Raw genomic sequence first — 21,015 nt, forward strand, 5'->3', positions numbered from 1 at the left:
AGGAGAGAAAAGAGCTGACGTTGAGTTCAGATGACCCTTTGTCAAAGCTTTGACAATGGGTCATCTGGACTCAAAACGTTGGCTTTTTTTTCTCCTTACAGATGCTGTCAGACCTGCTGAGATTTTCCAGTGATTTCTCTTTTGGTTTCAGATTCCAGCATCCACAGTAATTTGCTTTTTTGATTTGTGGTGATTTTTTTGATTTTAAACGTGCTGCAGGTTTGGTGATGCATGGAGAATCTGGTGAGAGACAAAAAGTTGAAACCGCCAGCTGCAATTCTCCTAATGGAATTCCCATTGACAGGTGGCACTAACGCCATTTGCATTCATTTCCATCTCCTGCGTGCTCAATAAAACAGCTGCCTGCCCACAACCCATCAAGTCTTTCAATCTTGCAGCAAATTATGTCGACATTCCCCCAAATCAGATTGTTAATCAGTGGCATGCCCAAGGTGGTCCTCACTTTGCCAGAGACTTCAAGGTGAGTGCAACAACTTTCTACCATCGTGCTCCTGATGCACTGTACATCATTCTGACAGGACAAACTGATTCCTGCCTCCAGCTCCATGCTGAGCTGATCTTCATGGACAGCACATGGTGCTGGTCCCAAGGACCCTCCTGTGCTAACAGATCAGATCTGTACTGCGTTTGGGGCTGTGGAGTACAAGGGTCTCCTTCCCTGCTGGTGTCACATACCACTGTCTATTGGAACAGGACCATTGGGGAGGTGATGGCCTAGTGGTATCATCGTTAGACTATTAATCCAGAAACTCAGCTAATGATCTGAGGACCCAGGTTAGAATCCCACTACGGCAGATGGTAGAATTTGAATTCAATAAAAATATCTGGAATTAAGAATCTACTGATGACCATGAAACCAGTCGATTGTTGGAAAAACCCATCTGATTCAGTAATATCCTTTAAAAGGACGGACATCTGCTGTCCTTACCTGGTCTGGCTTACATGCGACTCCAGAGCCATAGCAATATGGTTGACTCTCAACTGCCCTTGAGCAACTAGGGATAGGTAATAAATGCTGGCCAGCCAGCAATGCCCATGTCCCACGAATGAATTTTTAAAAATGCTGCAGAACTCATGCAGCACCATAACAAAGGTCTGAAGTTCAACCGGATATGAGGTGAGGCCAGGGCGGGGGTTGGCCTAACGAAGACAAGTGAGCAATGTGGGAGGAGTGCTGTACAGTGGGATGGGGAGGGGAAAATTGAGGTGAGATGTCACAAGGACAGAGGGGCAAGGAAGTGGATAAGGATGACAAACAATGGAAGGCAAAAGGGAAGACCAAGGGGAGGGAAGCTGGACTCCAATAGGATGGCATGAAGAGTTCAAAAACACAGGGATTAAAGGGATACCAAATCATCTACTGGAAAGGGATGCACAAAGACTCCAGATGTTTTAGGTAGCGGTCCAAGTGGGGCATAGGCACCTCACAGATGATAGGCCCAGGATGATTGAATCAAGGAACAAACTTCTTGAGGCTGCTAGCCCTTTTCCCTCTGGGTTGCTGACATCTTTCACAGTCTGGTGAAGACAGGTGGGCTGGAGAGTGTGATAAGAGTGCACTGGACTGGTATTTAAATATCATGCGGGGACCTTTGAACCAGCAACTGAGAGTAGGTGGGCAAATCAGCCACTTGCTCGCCAGGCCCTATTGCCTTGCATCATGAAGACTTCTGTCTTTTAATCTCACTTGTCCTCCACATAATCACAGACTTTCCCATTTGTTCTACTTTCTACTCTTCCCTTTCAATAAACCTATTACACTTCTAACTTTTTTCCAGTTCTGATGAAATATCAGACAGGAAACGCTAATTTTGTTTCTTTCCACAGATGCTGCCAGGCCTGCTAAGTATTTTCATCATTTCTTGTTTTATTTCAGATTTTCAGCATTCAGTTTTTTAATACGAATGCAATCTCACTTTACTAAAAGCTAATGCTGAAAAAATCTTGTTCAGTCAATTCAGATTTTACCCAACCCAACTAAGATCAACTTAATGCAAGGTAGGTCCATTCAAAAGTCTGATGGCAGCAGGGAAGAAGCTGTTCTTGAGTCGGTTGATATGTGACCTCAGACATTTGTATCTTTTTCCCTGACGGAAGGAGGAGGAAGAGAGAATGCCCTGGTTGGACTGCAGCTGGGGGAAGTGTTAGTTTTACCACACCAGAAGAGGGAATGCATGATGGATTGGGCTACATTCATGGCCTTTTGCAGTTTCTTGCAGTCTTGGGCAGAGCAGGAACCATACCAACATGTGATACAATCAGACAGAATACCTTCTATGGTGCATTTGTAAAAATTGGTGAGAGTCGTAGCTGACATGCTTAGTCTTCTGAGAAAGTAGAGGCGTTGGTGGGCTTTCTTAATTATAGTATCAGCATTTGGTGGGGGGGGGTTTGAGATCCGACCCGCAATGGTGTCGTCGTCAGCAAACTTGAACATCGAGTTGGAGGACAATTTGGCCACACAGTCATCGGTGCCACCGAATGGTCCTCTACAGCATTAACCAGCTAGGGAGACACAGATTATTATAAAGACAAAATACTGTGGATGCCACAGATCATTGTTGCTTGTAAGGTCCTACACAAGTGCAAGCAAGTAAGTCTGGAGGTTCTTGAAGAAGGCATTCATGATTCCATACCGAATGAAGATTACAATAATTATGCAGACAATGAGTACCAGATACACTCATGTAGTGATGTCTGTAATGCCAGCTAAATTCAACTGGACTAGTGTCAACTGGAACATTACAGCTCTATCTGCTGTCTCTAACCACCTGTCACAAACAAGCATGTAATCCTCAATGAACTGGTCCAATTTCCCAACACTGTGCAGTCTGCATCCAATACTCAAACAGTGGAATGGTGTGAGCACTGAACATTTAATTTCGAACAAGATGGCTTAATAAATAAGATAACTGTGTAAAACCATGTGATCTATATATTATTTTCTTCCAGAGAAAGTGGAAGACTGCTGTTCACCTGTGTCCTGAATTGTTCTTGGCTGATGACCATTTCTCCAAGCTGCATGGATGCAAAGCAATCAGGAACATGTCACGCACAAGCAACATTCTCTAAGTTGCATGGCTGCATGTCAACCTTAAAGGGAGTGCACCATGCAACAAGGTAGAGCAAACAGCAGATGTAAAATTGCCAATGGCCTCTAGTTTGAAGACACTTTGAAATCTGAACTACTGATCACTCCTACAATTGTGCCAGGGCAATGTGCACCAGCTGGAATAGAGGCACCATCACAGTTGAGGGGGTGGTAATGAATGAGACATACCAATGTTCTGAGAAACATTTTTTATTTACTTCACCCATTCAGTCACTCTCCCGCCCCCATAGAACAGCAGCACATCCATGCTACTTATCAGGACAGGAGGAGATCAGTGATGCTCTGTAAGCCTTGAGCTATTCACTCTACAATCCTGAGAAGCAACAGACACTCCCAGCCAGTCTGCATTATCACCATCTGAGGCGACATGTAGGGCACAACAGCAAGTGCTAACTCATGAATAGCCAGCTTTAATTTCCACGTACCTCTCCATATGCCCCACAGTGGTTTATAGAGTTGAAAAGCCCATCATCATCCACAAATATTATAGTTGGATTCCTCCTTCCTCTACCGCTGTGGGTCGTGTGTTTGGCAGGCCTGTCAATATTTCAATGATTGCTACTTTACCACAAGCATAGGCCCCAGGGATTTCTTATTTCTGTCCTGATAGTAGAGTTTAAAAATTACAGCACCCTCCTGTGAGTTGCCTCATCAACTGTCCCTTTCACCATTCTCCGATTTTGCTCATTTGACTCATGTAAACTACCACGTGCAGCTCCATCCACTTGTCTAGATGGGCCAACTAAGATATTCATGTTTGCACTGGTGCTTGCTATATTTCTATTATGCAAGGGCACGGAGGGTCTCCGATCCTTTTGTCCTTTCCCCATCACTGGTTCTTGATCTTAATTTGATGGCACTGGAGAACAGAGGAAAGGACATTAGATAACGGTGCATTGAGAATGTTCATTTGCAAATTAAACACTTCGTAAGAGTTGTCAATGCACCAGAGATCCAACTAAGCGCTTTGTGGCAGTTGCAAAATAAAACATTAATGTTGTTACCATTCCCTGCTGGACTGCCAGTCTTGCCATCGCCAGCACTGAAGAAGTTCTCTTATTTCAAGAGTCTCTTCCTCCACCGCTGAAATTTCTACAATCTGTTGGGGTTCCCCCATTGGTCCTTGCCTTCTCATAGGCATTTGCTCCCTTCGGCAAGATATATCTACAAATAGCTAAGAAATAGTCATATCCTATAGAATGCAGAGCAATCAGCGAAGATGAAAAATCAGGCAAACACACAAGGACAACAAATGACATGCTTTTCTAAATTGTGCTCATAATGCCATTTCAAGATGTGTGAAAGTGTTTGGAGGTAAGTTACAATGTACAACACTTGAAGATTATGGCCACTGACATGGGTACACCGATAGATGGCGGGGTATTGGTGATATCTCTGGACTAATAATACAAAGGCTCAGGAATTTGCTCTGGGAACTTGGGTTCAAATCCCACCATGGCAGCTAGTGGAATTTGGTTCAGGTACTAAAAATCTGGAATTAGAAGCTAGGCTCAGTGATGACAACCATCGTTGTCATAAAATTGCATTTGGTTCATTAATGAGCTTTAGGGAAGAAAATATGCCATCCTGGTCTGGCCTGTATGTGGCCATGATGTGGAGATGTGGCTCCAGGCCCACATCAATGTGATTCACAATCAATGAATGTGATTCACAATCAATCAATGAATGTGATTCACAAATCAATGAATGTGATTCACAAATCAATCAATGTGATTCACAAATCAATGAATGTGATTCACAAATCAATCAATGTGATTCACAAATCAATCAATGTGATTCACAAATCAATCAATGTGATTCACAAATCAATCAATCAATGTGATTCACAAATCAATCAATCAATGTGATTCACAATCAATGTGATTGATTCTCAACTCTCTCTGAAATGGCTTCATTTGCAAGGCAATCTGGGCTGGACGCCAAATTGCTGGTCTTGCCAGTGACACCCACATCCCATGAAAGAATAAAAGAGTGGAATCTCACCACACCAAGGGAGAGAGAGAGAGGTGGGGGGTGCATTTCCAAAGGCTGACTGATCATGATGAGAGTTATGAGGGTCTGGGGAGTAGGGTGAATGAAAGTTAAAGGATATACAGTGGAGATATGGGAGAATACAACGTTATGCTCTCCTGTCCTGTGACAGTTTTATATCTGCTGCTCACCTTTGCTACCACTTCCAACAGGGCCTTGCTGGTGCCATCAGGTTTCTTTGCACTATTTAATGAAAACAGCCCTTGCTATTTACTGTCCTAACACATCAATAGATGCACCTGAAAATCTAATCACAGCATGGACTATTTTCAGTCATCATCAAATTTCTCTTCATTCTCTAAATGCTACAATGTGCAGCTGTCCTCTTCAGTTTTGTGTGATCTCTGGGTATTTCAGTAATCAAAGTGAAATTGTTCCATTACACAGAAGGTATGAAACACAAAGTAAAATAATGAGGCACCCTAATTGAAATTGGACATGGGATGTTGTATGGTCATTGTCCCCAGCCCGATTCTGTTCACAGCTCCCTGTGGTGGGGATGGGTGCAAAGCAGGTCAGAGTTGGTGAAGGTATCAGCTTTGGCTGTAGTGCTCCCAGAGTTAAAAATTTCATAATTTCAAGCCCCAATCTAGAACACAATTTAGGCTCAGAGTGCAGTTTGAATGGCGGGCTACATTGATAGGTGATGTCATCCTTCAGACGTGACATTAAATCTCATCTGCCTTCTTAGTTGGGGGGGGGGGGGGGGTGGTGGTGGTGGAGGAGGGAGGGAGAGAGAGAGATCCTTTGGCTCTATTTCAAGAGCAGCAAGGCAGCTATTTTGGTAGCTTGGCCAACATCAACGATAGCTTAGCAAAACATCCCAAGATGCTTCATAGGGCATAATCAAAGAAAGCTTGATACTAAGCCAAAGGAGACACTTGGACAGGCGAACTAAGTTTGGTCAAAGAAGTTGGTTTTAGGGACTGTGTTAAAGGAGGAGAGAGGATATACATAGAGGTGAGAGAGGGAGAATTCGGACTTGGTCCAGATGATCAATAACAGGAACACAAATGCTGGGTTGAAGTAAGGAATGCACAAGAGGACAGAATTGGTGATACAAAGAGTTTGAGGGCTGTTGGATGTTAGAAATGAGAGATTTGAATACATGGATAAAAACATTGAAGTCAAGACGTGTGGGGATTGGGATCCCATGTAGGCTAGCACCCACAATAGTGTTTGGTGAATAGGAGTTAGAATGTGGGCAGCAGAATTTGGATTAGTTTAAGTATATGGAGCATGCAAGGAGAGGGGTCAGTCATGGGCCATTGGAATAGTGGAGTGTTGAGGTCCTAAAATGTAAGGTTGATGATTTCAGATGGCTGAGGCAATGGTCCAAATAGGCAATATAATGGAAGTGAAATTAGGTGATCTTACTGAGGAGTGGATATGGACAGGAAGCTCAAGACAAGGTTAAATAGGACACCAAGGTTGCAAATAATCTGATTCAACCTGAAACAGGAATCAGACTGGAGATGGAACTGTTGCCTAGGGAATGGAGATTCATGGCAATGGGTGAGAGAATGCCTTTGATCTTTTAGCTGCAAGAAATTTCTGCTTATCTAGTACAGTGGTTCTCAAGTGATGTTCGTAGACCCCTGGGGTTCATAGATGCTTTCTAAAGGGGTTCGCAAAATAATATCTCTGGATAATGAGAGAAAAACAAAAAGATAGAAAGGAGTAGGCAGTAAGGAAAAAGTTAAGCCATCCATTTTGTACAAATTAACAGTAGCTGATATCAGTGCACAGAAGCAGTTAACAAGATATCCACTTCTGAAAGCTTCCGAATACTTGCCCTTCTCTGACATAATGGGAGCTTTTGCTGCCTTGGTTTTCAGCACTGAATCTTTAATTTACTTTTTATAGGAGTGGGAGGGGACACGGAAGGCCAGCAGCTGCTGTGATACTGAGGTACATTCAATTTGGTCTCATGCAGTGAGCAGTGCTTTTATAATACTGTTTTGCCTGAGTATTTCCAGTTTTCTGTTTATATTAGTCTTTTGCTGTTTTAATTCTTGTAATTGTGAAAAAGTTGTCAGACTTGACTCTTCCACCATGTAACTTCTTTGTATAATTATATAACACTGAACAATTTGGCTGGGTTTGCAAAGATCCATGAAATAATGCCAAGAATGTCACATTCAAATGACTAATCTGTCATAGAATCGGTGGAACGTGTTATGTGAAGTTATTTTCAATACAATTAAAAAACTATAAGCCTGTTAAATATCTAAATACGGGAAGAATTCTGTTATTACTGATGAGGTCAATGACCAATTGTATGATTTGGTGAGCTGGCAGCTTGTAAATGGTAGATATACCTAACGTTTATTCTGCTGAATGTTTGTTTCTTACTTGCCAGTCCCCACATCCAGCCTGTGTTAAAGGTTAAAAATAGTTTTGTTGGCATGTACCAGATAACTAAAATGTTAGCGGAGACATCCTAATGCTTTATTTCTGGTCTCTCTCATCACTACCTGAACAATACTCATATTAGATTGGGGTCTGTCATATACTAATCTATTTGAAATAGAGTCCTTCATGCAAAAACATTTGAAAATCACTGAGCACTAGATGCCAGACAAGCAGCCTGACAAGAGGTAGCGGAGAAGTTGAGGGGTTGCGAGAGATGATCTAATTCATATTATGTGACAAAATACAGATAATTTTATTAAACAGCAACATTTGGTATTGCGAAATTGCACAAGGTGTATTTACTGAATAAAGAAAGATGAATTTAATTAATATTTTTCTCAACAAGTAACAGCAAGAAAAAAAAATGGAATTTGCCCTTCATTTTGATGCTTTAGATAAAGGGAAACAAATCCCAATTACAGTGTCACCGATTTCATTGGCAGTTTCATCTCAGGAAAACTGAGACGCCAAGTCCGCGAGCAAGAACAGTTTGGTAATAAGACTCTTTCCCCCAATTCCCCTTCCACCACCTAAAACACAATGACCCAACAAAACTTGCATTTCTACAGCATTTAACTATTCCCCTTCCTTGGATCTCCCACCCACAAATAATGCAATTTATGATTTACAGCATGGTGCCAAGTCGTCAGGAGGTTGCACAAATTATGCTACTTTCCATGTCATTCCCAACTATTTTCTCTTCAGCTTACCTCACTTGGTGAAACTGTTCCTGCTTCAGACCCCACAGCACGCAACTTCTAACAAAAAATAAAAATGACTTATGTTTTGTATGAATCAAATTCCAATGGAAATACATTAATACTTTCATTTACAAGATGACAAATCCCAATTTCTAAGACTAATGAATATGCACTGTGTTAGTGTAGCACTGCCATAAAATTGAAAGCATTAATGTATTTGGGGCACAGATAATCAGATTCCACCTTATTAACATGACAGTTATAAAATTTCTGCACAATCCACCAGTTAATGAATGAAATTCACTTAGAAGGAGCACACAAGGACACCAATATTTATCATGTAAAACAAACACTTATGCTCTATTTTTTCAAAAATAGGAAATACATCCACAAAACCCAAATCTGCAAGCTGCCAACTCCTTTCTTGAAAAGTGTCAGTCATCATAAAGTTCGGAAGTGGTCTAATAGAGAGAAAATCTTTTAAAATATGAAACAACATTTTTAAGACTCAGTAAAAGAAACACTGGATTTCCAACACCAAAAACAGATCATCTAGTCATTGTCAATCTGTTTATGGCAGCCTCCTATGTACAAATTGGCTGCTGTGTTTCCTACGTGATAGCAGTGACCATATTTGATAACAAGTGGAGGCTAAATTGTGTTGTGCAATAGGAATTGTACAATATGGCATCTTAGTCAAGCAGTTTAATTCGCATGCATGCATCTTCTGTTGGCATCATGCAGAGCAGGCAGATCATGATATGGGTCAGTATGAAAAATTGATTTGACACCAATGCTGCGATTATTCAAATGTTCATTCAGATCAACTCCATCCTAACCTCACACAGCTAAAAAAAAACACATGTTAAATGGAATGTAGGAATGCCCATCGCCTTGATCAGAAACTGAACTAACCATATAAATGCTGTGGCTACCAGAGCAGGTCAGGGGCTGTGAATTCTGCGGCGAGTTACTCACCTCTCGACTCCCCAAGAGCCTGTTCACCATCTACAAAGCACAAATGAGGAGCGTGATCTAATACTCTTCCTTTGGCTGGATGAGTGCAGCTCCAACAAGGTTGCCACCTTCCAGACCAAAGCAGCCTACTTGATTGGCACCCTATCCACAAATATTTACTCCCTCCATCACTGGCAAACAGTGGCATCAGTGTGCACAAGATGCACTGCAGGAACCCACAAAGATTCTTTGGGCTGCAGCTTCCAAACCCATCTAGAAGGACAAGGGCACATGTGAACACCACCACCTGTTTCCTCCAAGTCACTAGCCATCCTGACTTGGAAATATATTGCTGTTTCTTCGCTGTTGCTGGGTCAAAAATCACAGAACTTGATCCCTAACAGCACTGTACCAACACCACAGGGATTTATAGCGGTTCAAGAAGGCAGCTCACCATCAACTTCCAAAGGGCAACTAGAGATGGGCAACAAGTGCTGGCTTAACCAGTGACACACATGAATTTTTTAAAAATATAGCATATTTTTAAAATCGTGATTTACTTACAATAGACTTGTCCAAAACATGGCCCATGGGCCAAACTTGTTTAAAATATATCGGTAAGTGAATCACAGATTATTTCTCTCCCATGTTTGCTGTTGCTAGGATCATGAGTGAGCCAATCAGCTGTAATAGTGCGAGAGAACCAGTCCAAGTGGAGGGACAGCTTTCTTCAGCCTGAGACCTGAAAATATGGTACAACGGGAGCAGAGAGTCCCCTGGGGAAAGCTGGAGTCAAAAGTGGCTGCTGAACAAGAGGATGGGACTGGGGGAGGAACTAGCATTTGGTGGGATGGAAGGGGAACTGGCTGCTCGCACGTAGATTTGCAGATTCCAGGATTGTCCAGGGTGCAAGGTGCCACTGAATAGACAGACATTTATTGGACAGATCTCATGCGAACTTGGCCTTTTTCATGAATCAACAGGGATTTGATTCACTCTGTGTGCGATCACAAACAGCATTCAGGCACCAAATTCATAATTCCTCGATTCCTCAGCCGTTTGTAATACCTGTATTTGACACACCAGGGTAAGTCAAAGGCAGGCTATTGACTAATGAGGGATATCCACTCAATGAGGCTCATTATGCCAGCCTGGAGCACATGCATATACATACAGCAGGTATCCAATGAGAACCATTCTGGCTTAAGGAACACTGCAGAACAAATTACCCAAAAGCAATACAGTCCAAAGATGTGCAGGTTAAGTGGACTGGCCGTGCTAAATTGATCCTAGTGTCAGGAGGATTAGCAGGGTAAGTATGTGGGGTTGAGGGAATAGGACCCGAGTGTAATTGTGGTCGGTGCAGACCCGATGGGCCGAACGGCCACCTTCTGCACTGTGAGGATACTATGACGATACTACTATGCTCTGGAGAAGCCCCACAATACCCAACTGATCAGGTACCAAGATTGCGCAACATACAGCATTACATTCCCTACCTCAGCATAGAGGAACAGCTCTTGTCACCATCTATGTGCTGGTTAGGTGCATTGACCTGAACAGGCGCTGGAGTGCGGCGGCTAAGGGAATTTCACAGTAACTTCATTGCTGCGTTAATGTAAGCTTTATTTGTGACTAGTGAATAAACTTTAACTTTAGAAGGGGCACATGGTGATGGGGAGGTGGAGAGGTGCATTTGACATAGGAAAAGTAACGGAAAAGAAAGTGGGAGGCTAACCATCAATAACCCGTTTCTGCCCAAATTCTGCCTGATCAAGAGGGTTATCTTTCTTAACACCGGCCACCATATATTCTCTTTCAGACAGCACACAAGATCAAAAGGCAATGGCAAACCACCACTGAAAACTGTCAAGAAAATGGCCCAGAATCTTTATTCTGTCATAAGAGATGGCATCGCAGGTTAGGCCAATGTTTTTATTACCCATCTCCAATCACCCTCGAAAGCTGCCTTCTTAACTGCTGCAGTTCATGTGGTGTAGGTACACGCATAGCGCTGTTCAGAAGAGAATTCCATGATTTTAACTCAGTGACAGTAAGTGAATGGCAATGGCTTGGAGGTGAATTTACAGGTGGTGTTCCCATGCATCTAGTTGGCAGGGATCATAGATTTGGAAGTTATTGTTGGAAGAGCCTTAGCAAGTTGCTGTAGTGCTTCTTGTAAATGGTACAGTGTGCAATGATGGTGATGTGAGTGACAGTGGATGGGGTGTCAAACGAGTAGGCTATTTTGTCCTGGATGATGTCCAGATCCTTGATGGAGCTACATTCATCCAGGCAAGTGGAGATTATTCCATCGCACTCCTGACATGTGCCCAGTAGATGGTAGACAGGGTTGAGGGAGTCAGGTAGCGAGTTAATTCTGCAGAATTCCCAGCTTCTGACCTGCTCTTGTAACCATGGAATTTATATAGCTGGTATAGTTCAGTTTCAGGTCAACAGGAACACCCCAATGTTCCCGATGGATTCAGTGATGGCAATGCCATTGAATATCAAGGGAAAATGATTGGATTCTCTTGGTGGAGATGATTATTGCCTAGCACTTGGGTGGCAAAAATATTACTCGTCACTTTTCTGCCCAAGTTTGAATGCTGTTCAGGTCATTCAGCATATGGACATGGACTGCTTCAGTATCTGAGGAGTCACAAATCATCAGCAAACATTTCCATTTCCAATCTCATGATGGAGGGAACGTCATTGATGAAGCAAAAGAAGATAATTGGGCCTAGGACACTATGAGGAAGCACTAGCAGACAATAGGTCAAGGCCCAGCCTTTGGGCAGAGCACGTGAGTGAATGAATGAATGAATGAATATGCAAAAATGAACAAATCACCATTGTACAATCCCCTAGTGTCTAACTCCAAAGTGCATTTTACCTATTCTAATGCTCCTACAAGACATTGATATTGTAGTTATATCATGCTTGGCTGAAAGCTGCTGAATTTCAATTAAGGAGCCTGCAGCCAGCTTTGGAGGGCAACCTCAAACAGCTCTAGAATAGAGAACCTGGCTTCAGATGGATTATTTTGGCCTGAACAAGCTAACTGACATGTCAAAAAGAGGTCAGTGGCAAGAGATTGCAAAGGAAGGCTATCATTCTAAGATGGTGGTCTGTGCTCCTTAAGACTATGCCCAAGCAATTCTATGGATCTACTAAATGGATAATGCTACTCAGATCCACGATTGCAGCAGACTGAACTTCCATCACAGACATTTTGTGGGAGCTGTTTGCACTGCAATGTAGTGGAGATATCCGCCACCATGCGTCATGGTGGGTTCCATAGTGTGTTGAGACCCATTTCGTGCTGAGAGGATTGGCTACAAACTCTGCAAAGCCCTGTGCTAAGCTGGTGCTGGATTCCTCCATGTTTGACATGTGAGAACTGGAAAGCTGGTGCACAAACGTTTGGTTATGTACACCCATCAGCATTCTTCTGCAGCCTGGTCCAAAGTCCTCATGAGACTCTGCAGCATGCAAACTGGTCCTCATCCTGGTTCCTATCAGTGTGCCTAGTGTCACACCATAGACAAATCACTCCTTGATTCTAGCCTCAAATACACACAATGTTGGTCTGGTTGGTGGCTGTGAATGCAAGGTTGAGTGTTGGCGTCTCTTCACCTACACTTTCTTCTTCCTGTTCCTCTTGATTGGGAAGGTTCTAGTTCTTGGGTATTTCAAATGAAAAAGGGAAAAAGGCTCGATTATTTTGAGGGGAAAGAGGAGAGTCAGAAGAGATTGCAGGATGAGAGAGAAGTGAGAAAGGGGTTAAGTATGCAGGTACCCTCAGATCCCTTGAACCCCATCAGTGGCCATGGTATTAGTAATGCTTCTTTTCAAAATGGCTACAACTTCCTCCACTATGGAAGTTAAAATAAGCAGATAACCACCTCCTGTTCATTCCAGCTGTCTCCTATGTAATGGTAGATATAAATTGCTGGTGATAGGTGATGGACGAGGTTAGAAGTGCAATTGGTAAAATATGATATTTGAAGATGAACTAATGCATCTTCACAACTCAAGTCAGATCATTAAACCTCCCTCTGCACTACACCATGACCTTGAAGCAGCATTCCTGGTATTGACCCATGTCATCACTTATTCTCACTGCCATCTAAGCTTTTGTCTGGAAAGTGTCTCGTAGGTCACTCGTCTCATCTCCTACCGAGGCATCCAAAGCATTATCAGAAAACTTGAGTGCTCATATTTTTACATATTCAGCCATTCTTCAAATTATCCAGATTCACTGAAAAAAAATTCCTCCACTCCTTGCAGCCATAATGCACCTTTGGTTCAATAGTCACAAGTTGTTTTTAAGTAGCATTAGGCACTCACAATATCAGGCATCCTGATGATGCATCCAGCCAATGAACAGTGCGAGTATGGAGCAATCGTTTCACAACAGCAGGCAGCATGTTAGCACTGCAATGCACAGGCATGGATTACTTAATCAAGATTTGTTAAACAGAAGTTTTGTTTGACAACTCTAGGAATATTCTAATTTGGGAGCACAAACACCATTATTAGTGACCAATAGTCCATACGGGACAAAAAGTATGCTGTAGGAACTAGCAGCAGCAAAAGGATTAATCAGTTTCCCAAAACATATTTAGAAAGCAGTGTTGTCTCAAGGACTAGAAAACAGCAAATAGTTCACCCTATTCAAAAAAGAGATCAGCCAGGAAACTGCAGACCAACTATCTTACCCTGATTGTAGGTAAATTTAAGAGTCCAAATTTAGATTGAGCAGGAATAGTCTGGATTTATGAACGGTGCCATGCTCAGATAATCAAATTTATTTGTGAGAAAATCAATATGGATATTGTACATATGCAGCTTTTAAACTGTAGTCACAACAATCAATTTGTACACAAGTTCTCGGAAACAGCAATTTAATAATGCCTAAATATTCTGTTTTAGAGATGTTAAAGGATATCTATTTGCAGTTCACAATCAATTTTGCTTGATATTCTGTCTATCTAAGAGGCAGAATAGCGAATGCAACCATTACTGGCAGGATAAAGTGCAGCAACGTGGGTGAAGTTAGTCATTGCCTTTCTGAAGCCTACAAGCTCAGGATAGCACATAATGAGCATAAGGTTGGAGAACTAAAACTAGAGCTTCTTGGATGATGAGAGAGATAGACAATAGGATGGAACGTTAAAAAGGGGGGTATGACATGTCAGGTAAATGCTTCAAGTGAGAACAAGGTCAATAGAATGAAAGAAAGACCACAAGACATAGGAGCAGAATTAGGCCATTCGGCCCATCGGATCTGCTCCGCCATTCAATCATGGCTGATATTTTTCTCATCCCCATTCTCCTGACTTTTCCCCATAACCCCTGATCCCCTTATTAATAAAGAACCTATCTATCCCTGTCTTAAAGACACTCAATGACCTGGCCGCCACAGCCTTTTGGGGCAAAGAATTCTACAGATTCACCACTCTCTGGCTGTAGAAATTCCTCCTTATCGGTTTTGAAGGATCATCCCTTTAGCCTGAGGTTGTGCCCTCAGGTTCTAGTTTTTCCTATTAGTGGAAATATCCTCTCTACATCCACTCTATCCAGGCCTCGCAATATCCTGCAAGTTTCAATAAGATCCCCCCCTCATCCTTATAAACTCCAACGAGTACAGACCCAGAGTCTTCAACCGTTCCTCATACGACAAGCTCTTCATTCCAGGAATCATTCTTGTGAACCTCCTCTTGACCCTTTCCAAGGCCAGCACACATATGCTCACAATACTCCAAATGGGGTCTGACCCAATTTAAAGGGAACTTAAAAGAGGAAAATAGGACTGGTGAAGAGAGAATTTGAAAATAGTAAGGAAACTTAACATAAAAGGGTATCCAAAAATCTTCTACCAGTATGTAAATATTAAACAGGATGTGGACATTGCTGGTTGGGCCAGCGTTTATTGCCCATCCCTAACTGCCCTCCAATTCAGAGAACGTTTGAGAATCAACCACACTGCGGTGGATCTGGAGTCACACGTAAGCCAGACCAGGTAAGGATGGCAGATTTCCTTCCCTAAAAGGACATTAGTGAACTAGATGAGCTTTTATGACAAACAACAATGGTTTCATGATTAGACTTTTAATTCCAGATTTTCATTTAATTCAAATTTCACCATCGGCCACGGTGGGATTTGATCAGGGTGCAGAGACAGACCAGAGGAAAGAGAGAGAAAGAGACACACAGAGTCAGACAAAAAGAGAGCTAGAGAAAGAGTCAGACCGACAGAGTGAGAGAAAGAGTGTCCATTTTTAAAAATTCATGTTTACTGATGTGCCAAACTTCATCTTTCCTGAAATTTGCTCATTGGCCCCTCAAGTGAGAAAAACTTTGAAATGTGTCCCTCCATGCAAATAGGTTGGACAAGCTGGGATAAGGCATCCTGTAAAGCAATCAATGTGCTTAATAGAAGTTCAAGTCACACTCTGTTTCTTTTAGGCACTTTCCAACCTTTTGCTGAGTTCAAGACAGTAACCACTGTTATCAACTATCCAGAAAAAGGGAATGTTTCTTCTATTGTCATTTATACTTCTAACTCATTTTTTGTTTCTTTTACTACCCTTTTTACCCTCATCACTTTCTCCCACCTTATCACAGGCCTTCCCTTTCATTCTTTCTCAGCTTCTGCACCTGCTTAAAAGCAGAGGAGGACAGGGGGCAGGCAAGTGGGGATTGGAGGGCTGGAGCTCCAAGGTCCTGGAGAGAAGGGCGCCCCAAATCTGAAGGGGTCTTCAGATTGATGCCCCCTCCCTCCCAGATGGGGAAAAAGTCTATTCCCCTGTTTCCCACCCTACTCATATTCACATGATTAAAAATTGAGGTTGGGTGGGAAAAGGTACTCCGTGAAAGGGCCTGGTTTCCCTCCTGAGGCCCTGCTTCCCCCACCCCCAACCTAGAAGCCACCTTGGTGGGAATATAAAATCCTGACCCGTGCGTTTATATTTCAGATTTTCAACATCCATTGCATTTTGCTTTTGTAGTCGAGGATGTGGAGAACAGAGTTATTTTCACTGGAACAATTTTATTTCAAATTTTATAGAGTGGCATGATCTCACAGATTCATGAAATAAACATTGACATAACTTTCATAACCCTGATGGGCAAGGTCATTACAAGCTTTCTTAAAGGGAACATTAATTTAAAAATGGTACAAATTCTAAAAGTTAATGTCAGTAAATTCTACACAAACAATAGTTTGTCATAGTAAAAAGTGAATGAATAGTCCCCCATGTCGAATTTGTATCAAATATGTATTTTCAATAATCGCATTTGTACTAACTAAACATATATGTTAACTTTTAACAGATGGGGTGCACTGTTGTAAGCTCTAATATACCTGGATTCAATTAACAGAAGTATTTATTACAGTATTGTTATACATCACCTTTTTGTATTAGAGTGCACAGTATGAGGGTATTTCATATAACCTAAAAACTGTCAATCTTCACAAAACTTAGGCAAAGGAAGCATTCTGCTCTTATGCAAATAACAAAATCTAAAAGCTAATATACCAATAATCCCAGTCACACTATCAGTTGCCATAAGTAACTATCTCTATTGACAATGGGATTCTTAAAACTGTTTGCCAGGAATAGAAGATAACAGACCCAAATTTTCTGGCACAAAGTTTGAAAGCATGATGTGGTAAAATGGGAAACACTTTTTCCCCTGGTCACACGTCGATGATTGGGTTACCAAAGCGCTATAACATCTAATTTGCCCCAAGAAGTCGAAGGAAAGCAGTTAGCTGACTCTTTTTCCTTTGTCTGGAAGATACCCAACACCTCAAGTGGCCATCCCACCCTCTGAAAAGACCTCAATAGGGTAAACACCAATATCAACACCCATACCTACCCTCAAAAAATGATACAAGGACACCAAGCTGCTGGATTAGGACATCAGCAAAGGCTGACATTGGAGCAGGATCAGCCGCACAAAAAACCCATTTTCAAATAGACAAATCCCAGCTGATTAGAGTCAAGGGCTAATGAACAGAGGCTGCCCTCTGGAGGCAGGGTTGGGAGGATAGTAGAGAAATCCTAGACAAGGTAGAACCTTCCTTCAAGACACCTATCCAATGAGCACCAACTCCACCCAGCATGGTACAAGTGATATAATTCTTGTTCAGTACTGCAAGCTACTGCTAAGGCATATATAGATGCTGGTCCTCATGTAAAACCTAATAAATACCAATACCAGTGCAGCATACAAGTATGAGTCACAATGATCATCAAGGTGGAGTAAAATACCCAAATATTAAGTCTGTCTGTAAATAGTTTAGCATACATGATGCTATCGACTCTGTAGGAAATGACTTACGCCAGTGACCACATCTGTAGTGTTTTCCAGCAATAGAATCAGTGCTATTGTCAGCCAGCTTACTTTGTACACTGATCGTGAAGGTACAAGGGAAATGACACTTGAGCCATTAACCTTTATCCTTACAAATGTTCTATTGAGGATATTTTGCCCAATATTAAGTATTTAATTCGCTCAATTACCTGGGAACTCAGCTGAGTTTTAATCCAATTGAAATAGTAGTTCAGATCACTCCCTTCCATCAGCTCACGCCCCCAAGCAGCTAGTTTTGCTATAATTCTTGCAGCCTGCAAGTATAAAATGCAACATTTCAGAAACATTGACATTTGAAATGGATATAAATTTGGACCATTGTTTCCTTTGCATTCACATTTATCCCAGCAATTAAAATTGGATGTTAGAAATCAAACAACATTGACATGTTTTCAACATGAAACAAGTCAGAAACTGAAGAAAACAGACTAATTGACTTTATTTACTAGAGTAACTTAGTTAGCATTCATAGATGACGAGCCACTTGAGATTATATTGATAATTTCACTTTTCCATAAACGAAAGCAAGTAGAGGGCTAATACCGAGAAGGGAAAAAAAACAAAAACAAGTCTCACATCATGATAGTATTCATATAGGATGGTCATTTGACCTCCAGGAACATTCCCCCAGACATTTTCCTCCACTGTGTGCAAAGTTTGAGCAAGTAAAATAAATGCACTTATTTCAAGAACAATTTGAATTAATTTTTCTTTAGCAGCTCTCCGTAATAATCTGCACTCAAATTACTACATAAAGTATGGATTTGAAGATTTTGCCAATTTCAAAGGATAATCAGAAATGCATTGAATCTATCATTATGCAATATGGATCTCTGTTGATTTCATGCTGCAAACAACATAAGCAAACTTCTGCTTCCAAATCTAATCTCCCAATTAAATACAAAATGTAAAAGTTATGATGTAACAACAACAAATTTGCATTGTACTGTTAACGTAGCAAAACATCAAGATCACAGAAGCATTATAAAACGAAGTATAACACTGAACCACATAGGAAATGTTAGGTCAGATGACCAAGAGTTTAGTTAAAGATGTAGGTTTTAAGCATCTTAAAGGAAACAAGTGAGATAGAGACACAGAGGTGTAGAGCCAGAATTCCAGAGCTTGGAACCTTTGCATCTAAAAGCACACAAATGTTACAGCAATCATGATTGGGAATGTAAGGTTAGAGGAGATTACAGAAACAGGAAGAGGCAAGTCCACAGAGGGATTTGAAAACAAGAGGAGAATTTGAAGATCAAGACTAGAGCTAACAAAGGTCAGCCAGCACAGGGTAGTGCTTAGTATGGCCCCTGCTCTGCCCAAAACTGCAAAAGGTCGTGAAAATAGCCCAATCCATCACGCAAATCAGCCTCCCATCCATTGACTGCCTACACTTCCCGCTGCCTTGGCAAGCAGCCAGCATAATTAAGGACCCCACGCACCCCGGACATTCTCTCTTCCACCAGGAAAAAATACAAAAGTCTGAGGTCACGTACCAACTGACTCAAGAACAGCTTCTTCCCTGCTGCCAGACTTTTGAATGGACCTACCTTGCATTAAGTTGATCTTTCTCTACATACTAGCTATGGCTGTAACACTACATTCTGCACTCTCTCATTTCCTTCTCTATGACTGGTATGCCTTGTCTGTATAGATGCAAGAAACAATGCTTTTCACTGCATGCTAATACATGTGACAATAATAAATCAAATCAAAGACAGTAGAACAGGATTTATTGCGAGTTAGACATGGGTAGCAGAGTTTTTGCATGACCTCAAGCTATAGAGGGTAGAATGTGGGCAACCAGACAAGAGTGCGTAGATGAGCCTCATAAGCAGATGTGCTGAGGCAGGGGCAAAACAGAGCAATATTACAGATTGAAGGTTGGAAGCTCACCTCAGGATCAAATGTGACACCAAGATTTCAAACAGACTGGCTTAATCTTAGACTGTTGCCAGGGAGAGGAATGGAGTCAGTAGTTAGGGAACCAAGTTGGGAGTGGGAACCAAAAAGAACAGTTTCAGTCTCCCCAATATTTAGTTGAAGGAAACTTCTGGTCATCCAGTACCGGATGCCAGATAAATAGTCTGATAATTTAGCAAGGGTTGAGAGAGTTGGTGCCATCAACGTAGACGTGAAAAAGAATGTTGCACCTTAGGATGTTGTTGTGAAGGGCAGCATATAGATAAGAAATAGGAGGGGCCCTGGATTGATCCTTGGACATTAGAAGTTAGTGCTGTTAGTGCTGGAACAGCAACCATGAGAAATGAATTTTGAAAGTGAAGTTGTCAGTGAATTGAGGCATAGTTTTTCCAGAGATGGATACAAGAGGTAGGCTTGTGGCACAGAACGGGGATGCGATTGATAAGCGATAAAAGATCAGAGATGACCTTCTGTAATTGAAACCATGGGAGTTGCCAGACCACACAATGGCAAGGTCAAGGGGGTAATTTTGAATACAAGTTGGAGAGTTCATATGGAGAGAGAGATTTAGGGAGGATAAGAGGACAGGGAACATGATGGTTCACTGATGGAGCTTGAAATCAGAGGATGAGAAGTCATTCAGTGCAGAGACTGAAGGAGGAAAATAATAAAGACCTCTGTCATAAAATGGTTTCATACCTGGGAGGGTGGTACAGAATTATTTTGAGACACAAACTGAGATGCTCAAAGGAGAACCAAGAGCTAAAGGATTGGGGGAATCAAGCCAAGATGTGATTTTGTGATAAATGCCATAGCGACAGTTTTGACAGGGCGACTGTTGAGTTTCTATTATGATGCATGTGATATTACGTAACAGGACAAACATGAAAGCTTCATTAAGGGCAAAAGTATCATCCCTCAGCTCGGTTTTCATTTAAGGCCAAGATGTCAATGCAATCACCCACAATAAGCTCATGGATGGCATGAGTCTTAGTCACAAACCTATGTTCCATACAAAGTGTAGAGCTACATCTCAATCAAAACAATATCCTAGAAATCATAATAACCAGAAAAGAATTTAGGCTTTACTATCATTATTTCAATAAGACAGTAAGTAACTAATATCAAAGAAAAAGCAGTCAGAAACAAAGTTGGAACAGGTGTAGAAGAAAAGCAACATAGTCTTTTGAAATACGTATGAAAGCCAAATATTTCAAGAAAAAACATCCAGAGATAAAGAATTCAATCTATCTGAACAATCTTCAAATACACAGGCAGCTTGCTTTCAAGCAGAAATGCAGTATCTGAATCTCTAACCTTTCCAAAAGGCACTGTTCACCAAATAAATCTTGACCATTCAGGTTAACAATGTGCAGTGAAAAAAAACATATCATAATAGAACTCAACAGATGTGTAACCTTGATATTAAAACGTACAGTACCC

General features: G+C 41.6%; 1 protein-coding gene across 5 annotated transcripts in view; it reads right to left on the reverse strand.

Moving 5' to 3' along the window:
• The window catches only part of atp6v1h (ATPase H+ transporting V1 subunit H), an 87,910-nt gene that overhangs the window by 43,162 nt on the left and 23,733 nt on the right, over positions 1–21,015 (reverse strand). For 3 of the 5 annotated variants that reach the window (XM_078216162.1, XM_078216163.1, XM_078216164.1), the window contains exons 6-7: positions 17,796–17,900; positions 8,311–8,358 (exon numbers count right to left, since the gene is read on the reverse strand). In XM_078216162.1, the coding sequence (XP_078072288.1) occupies positions 8,311–8,358; positions 17,796–17,900 (153 nt within the window). The remainder of the gene's footprint in view (positions 1–8,310; positions 8,359–17,795; positions 17,901–21,015) is intronic. The other 2 variants (XM_078216165.1, XM_078216166.1) reach the window with 1 other exon arrangement.

Source organism: Mustelus asterias, chromosome 7, assembly GCF_964213995.1.
Source record: "Mustelus asterias chromosome 7, sMusAst1.hap1.1, whole genome shotgun sequence".
NCBI lineage: Eukaryota > Metazoa > Chordata > Chondrichthyes > Carcharhiniformes > Triakidae > Mustelus > Mustelus asterias.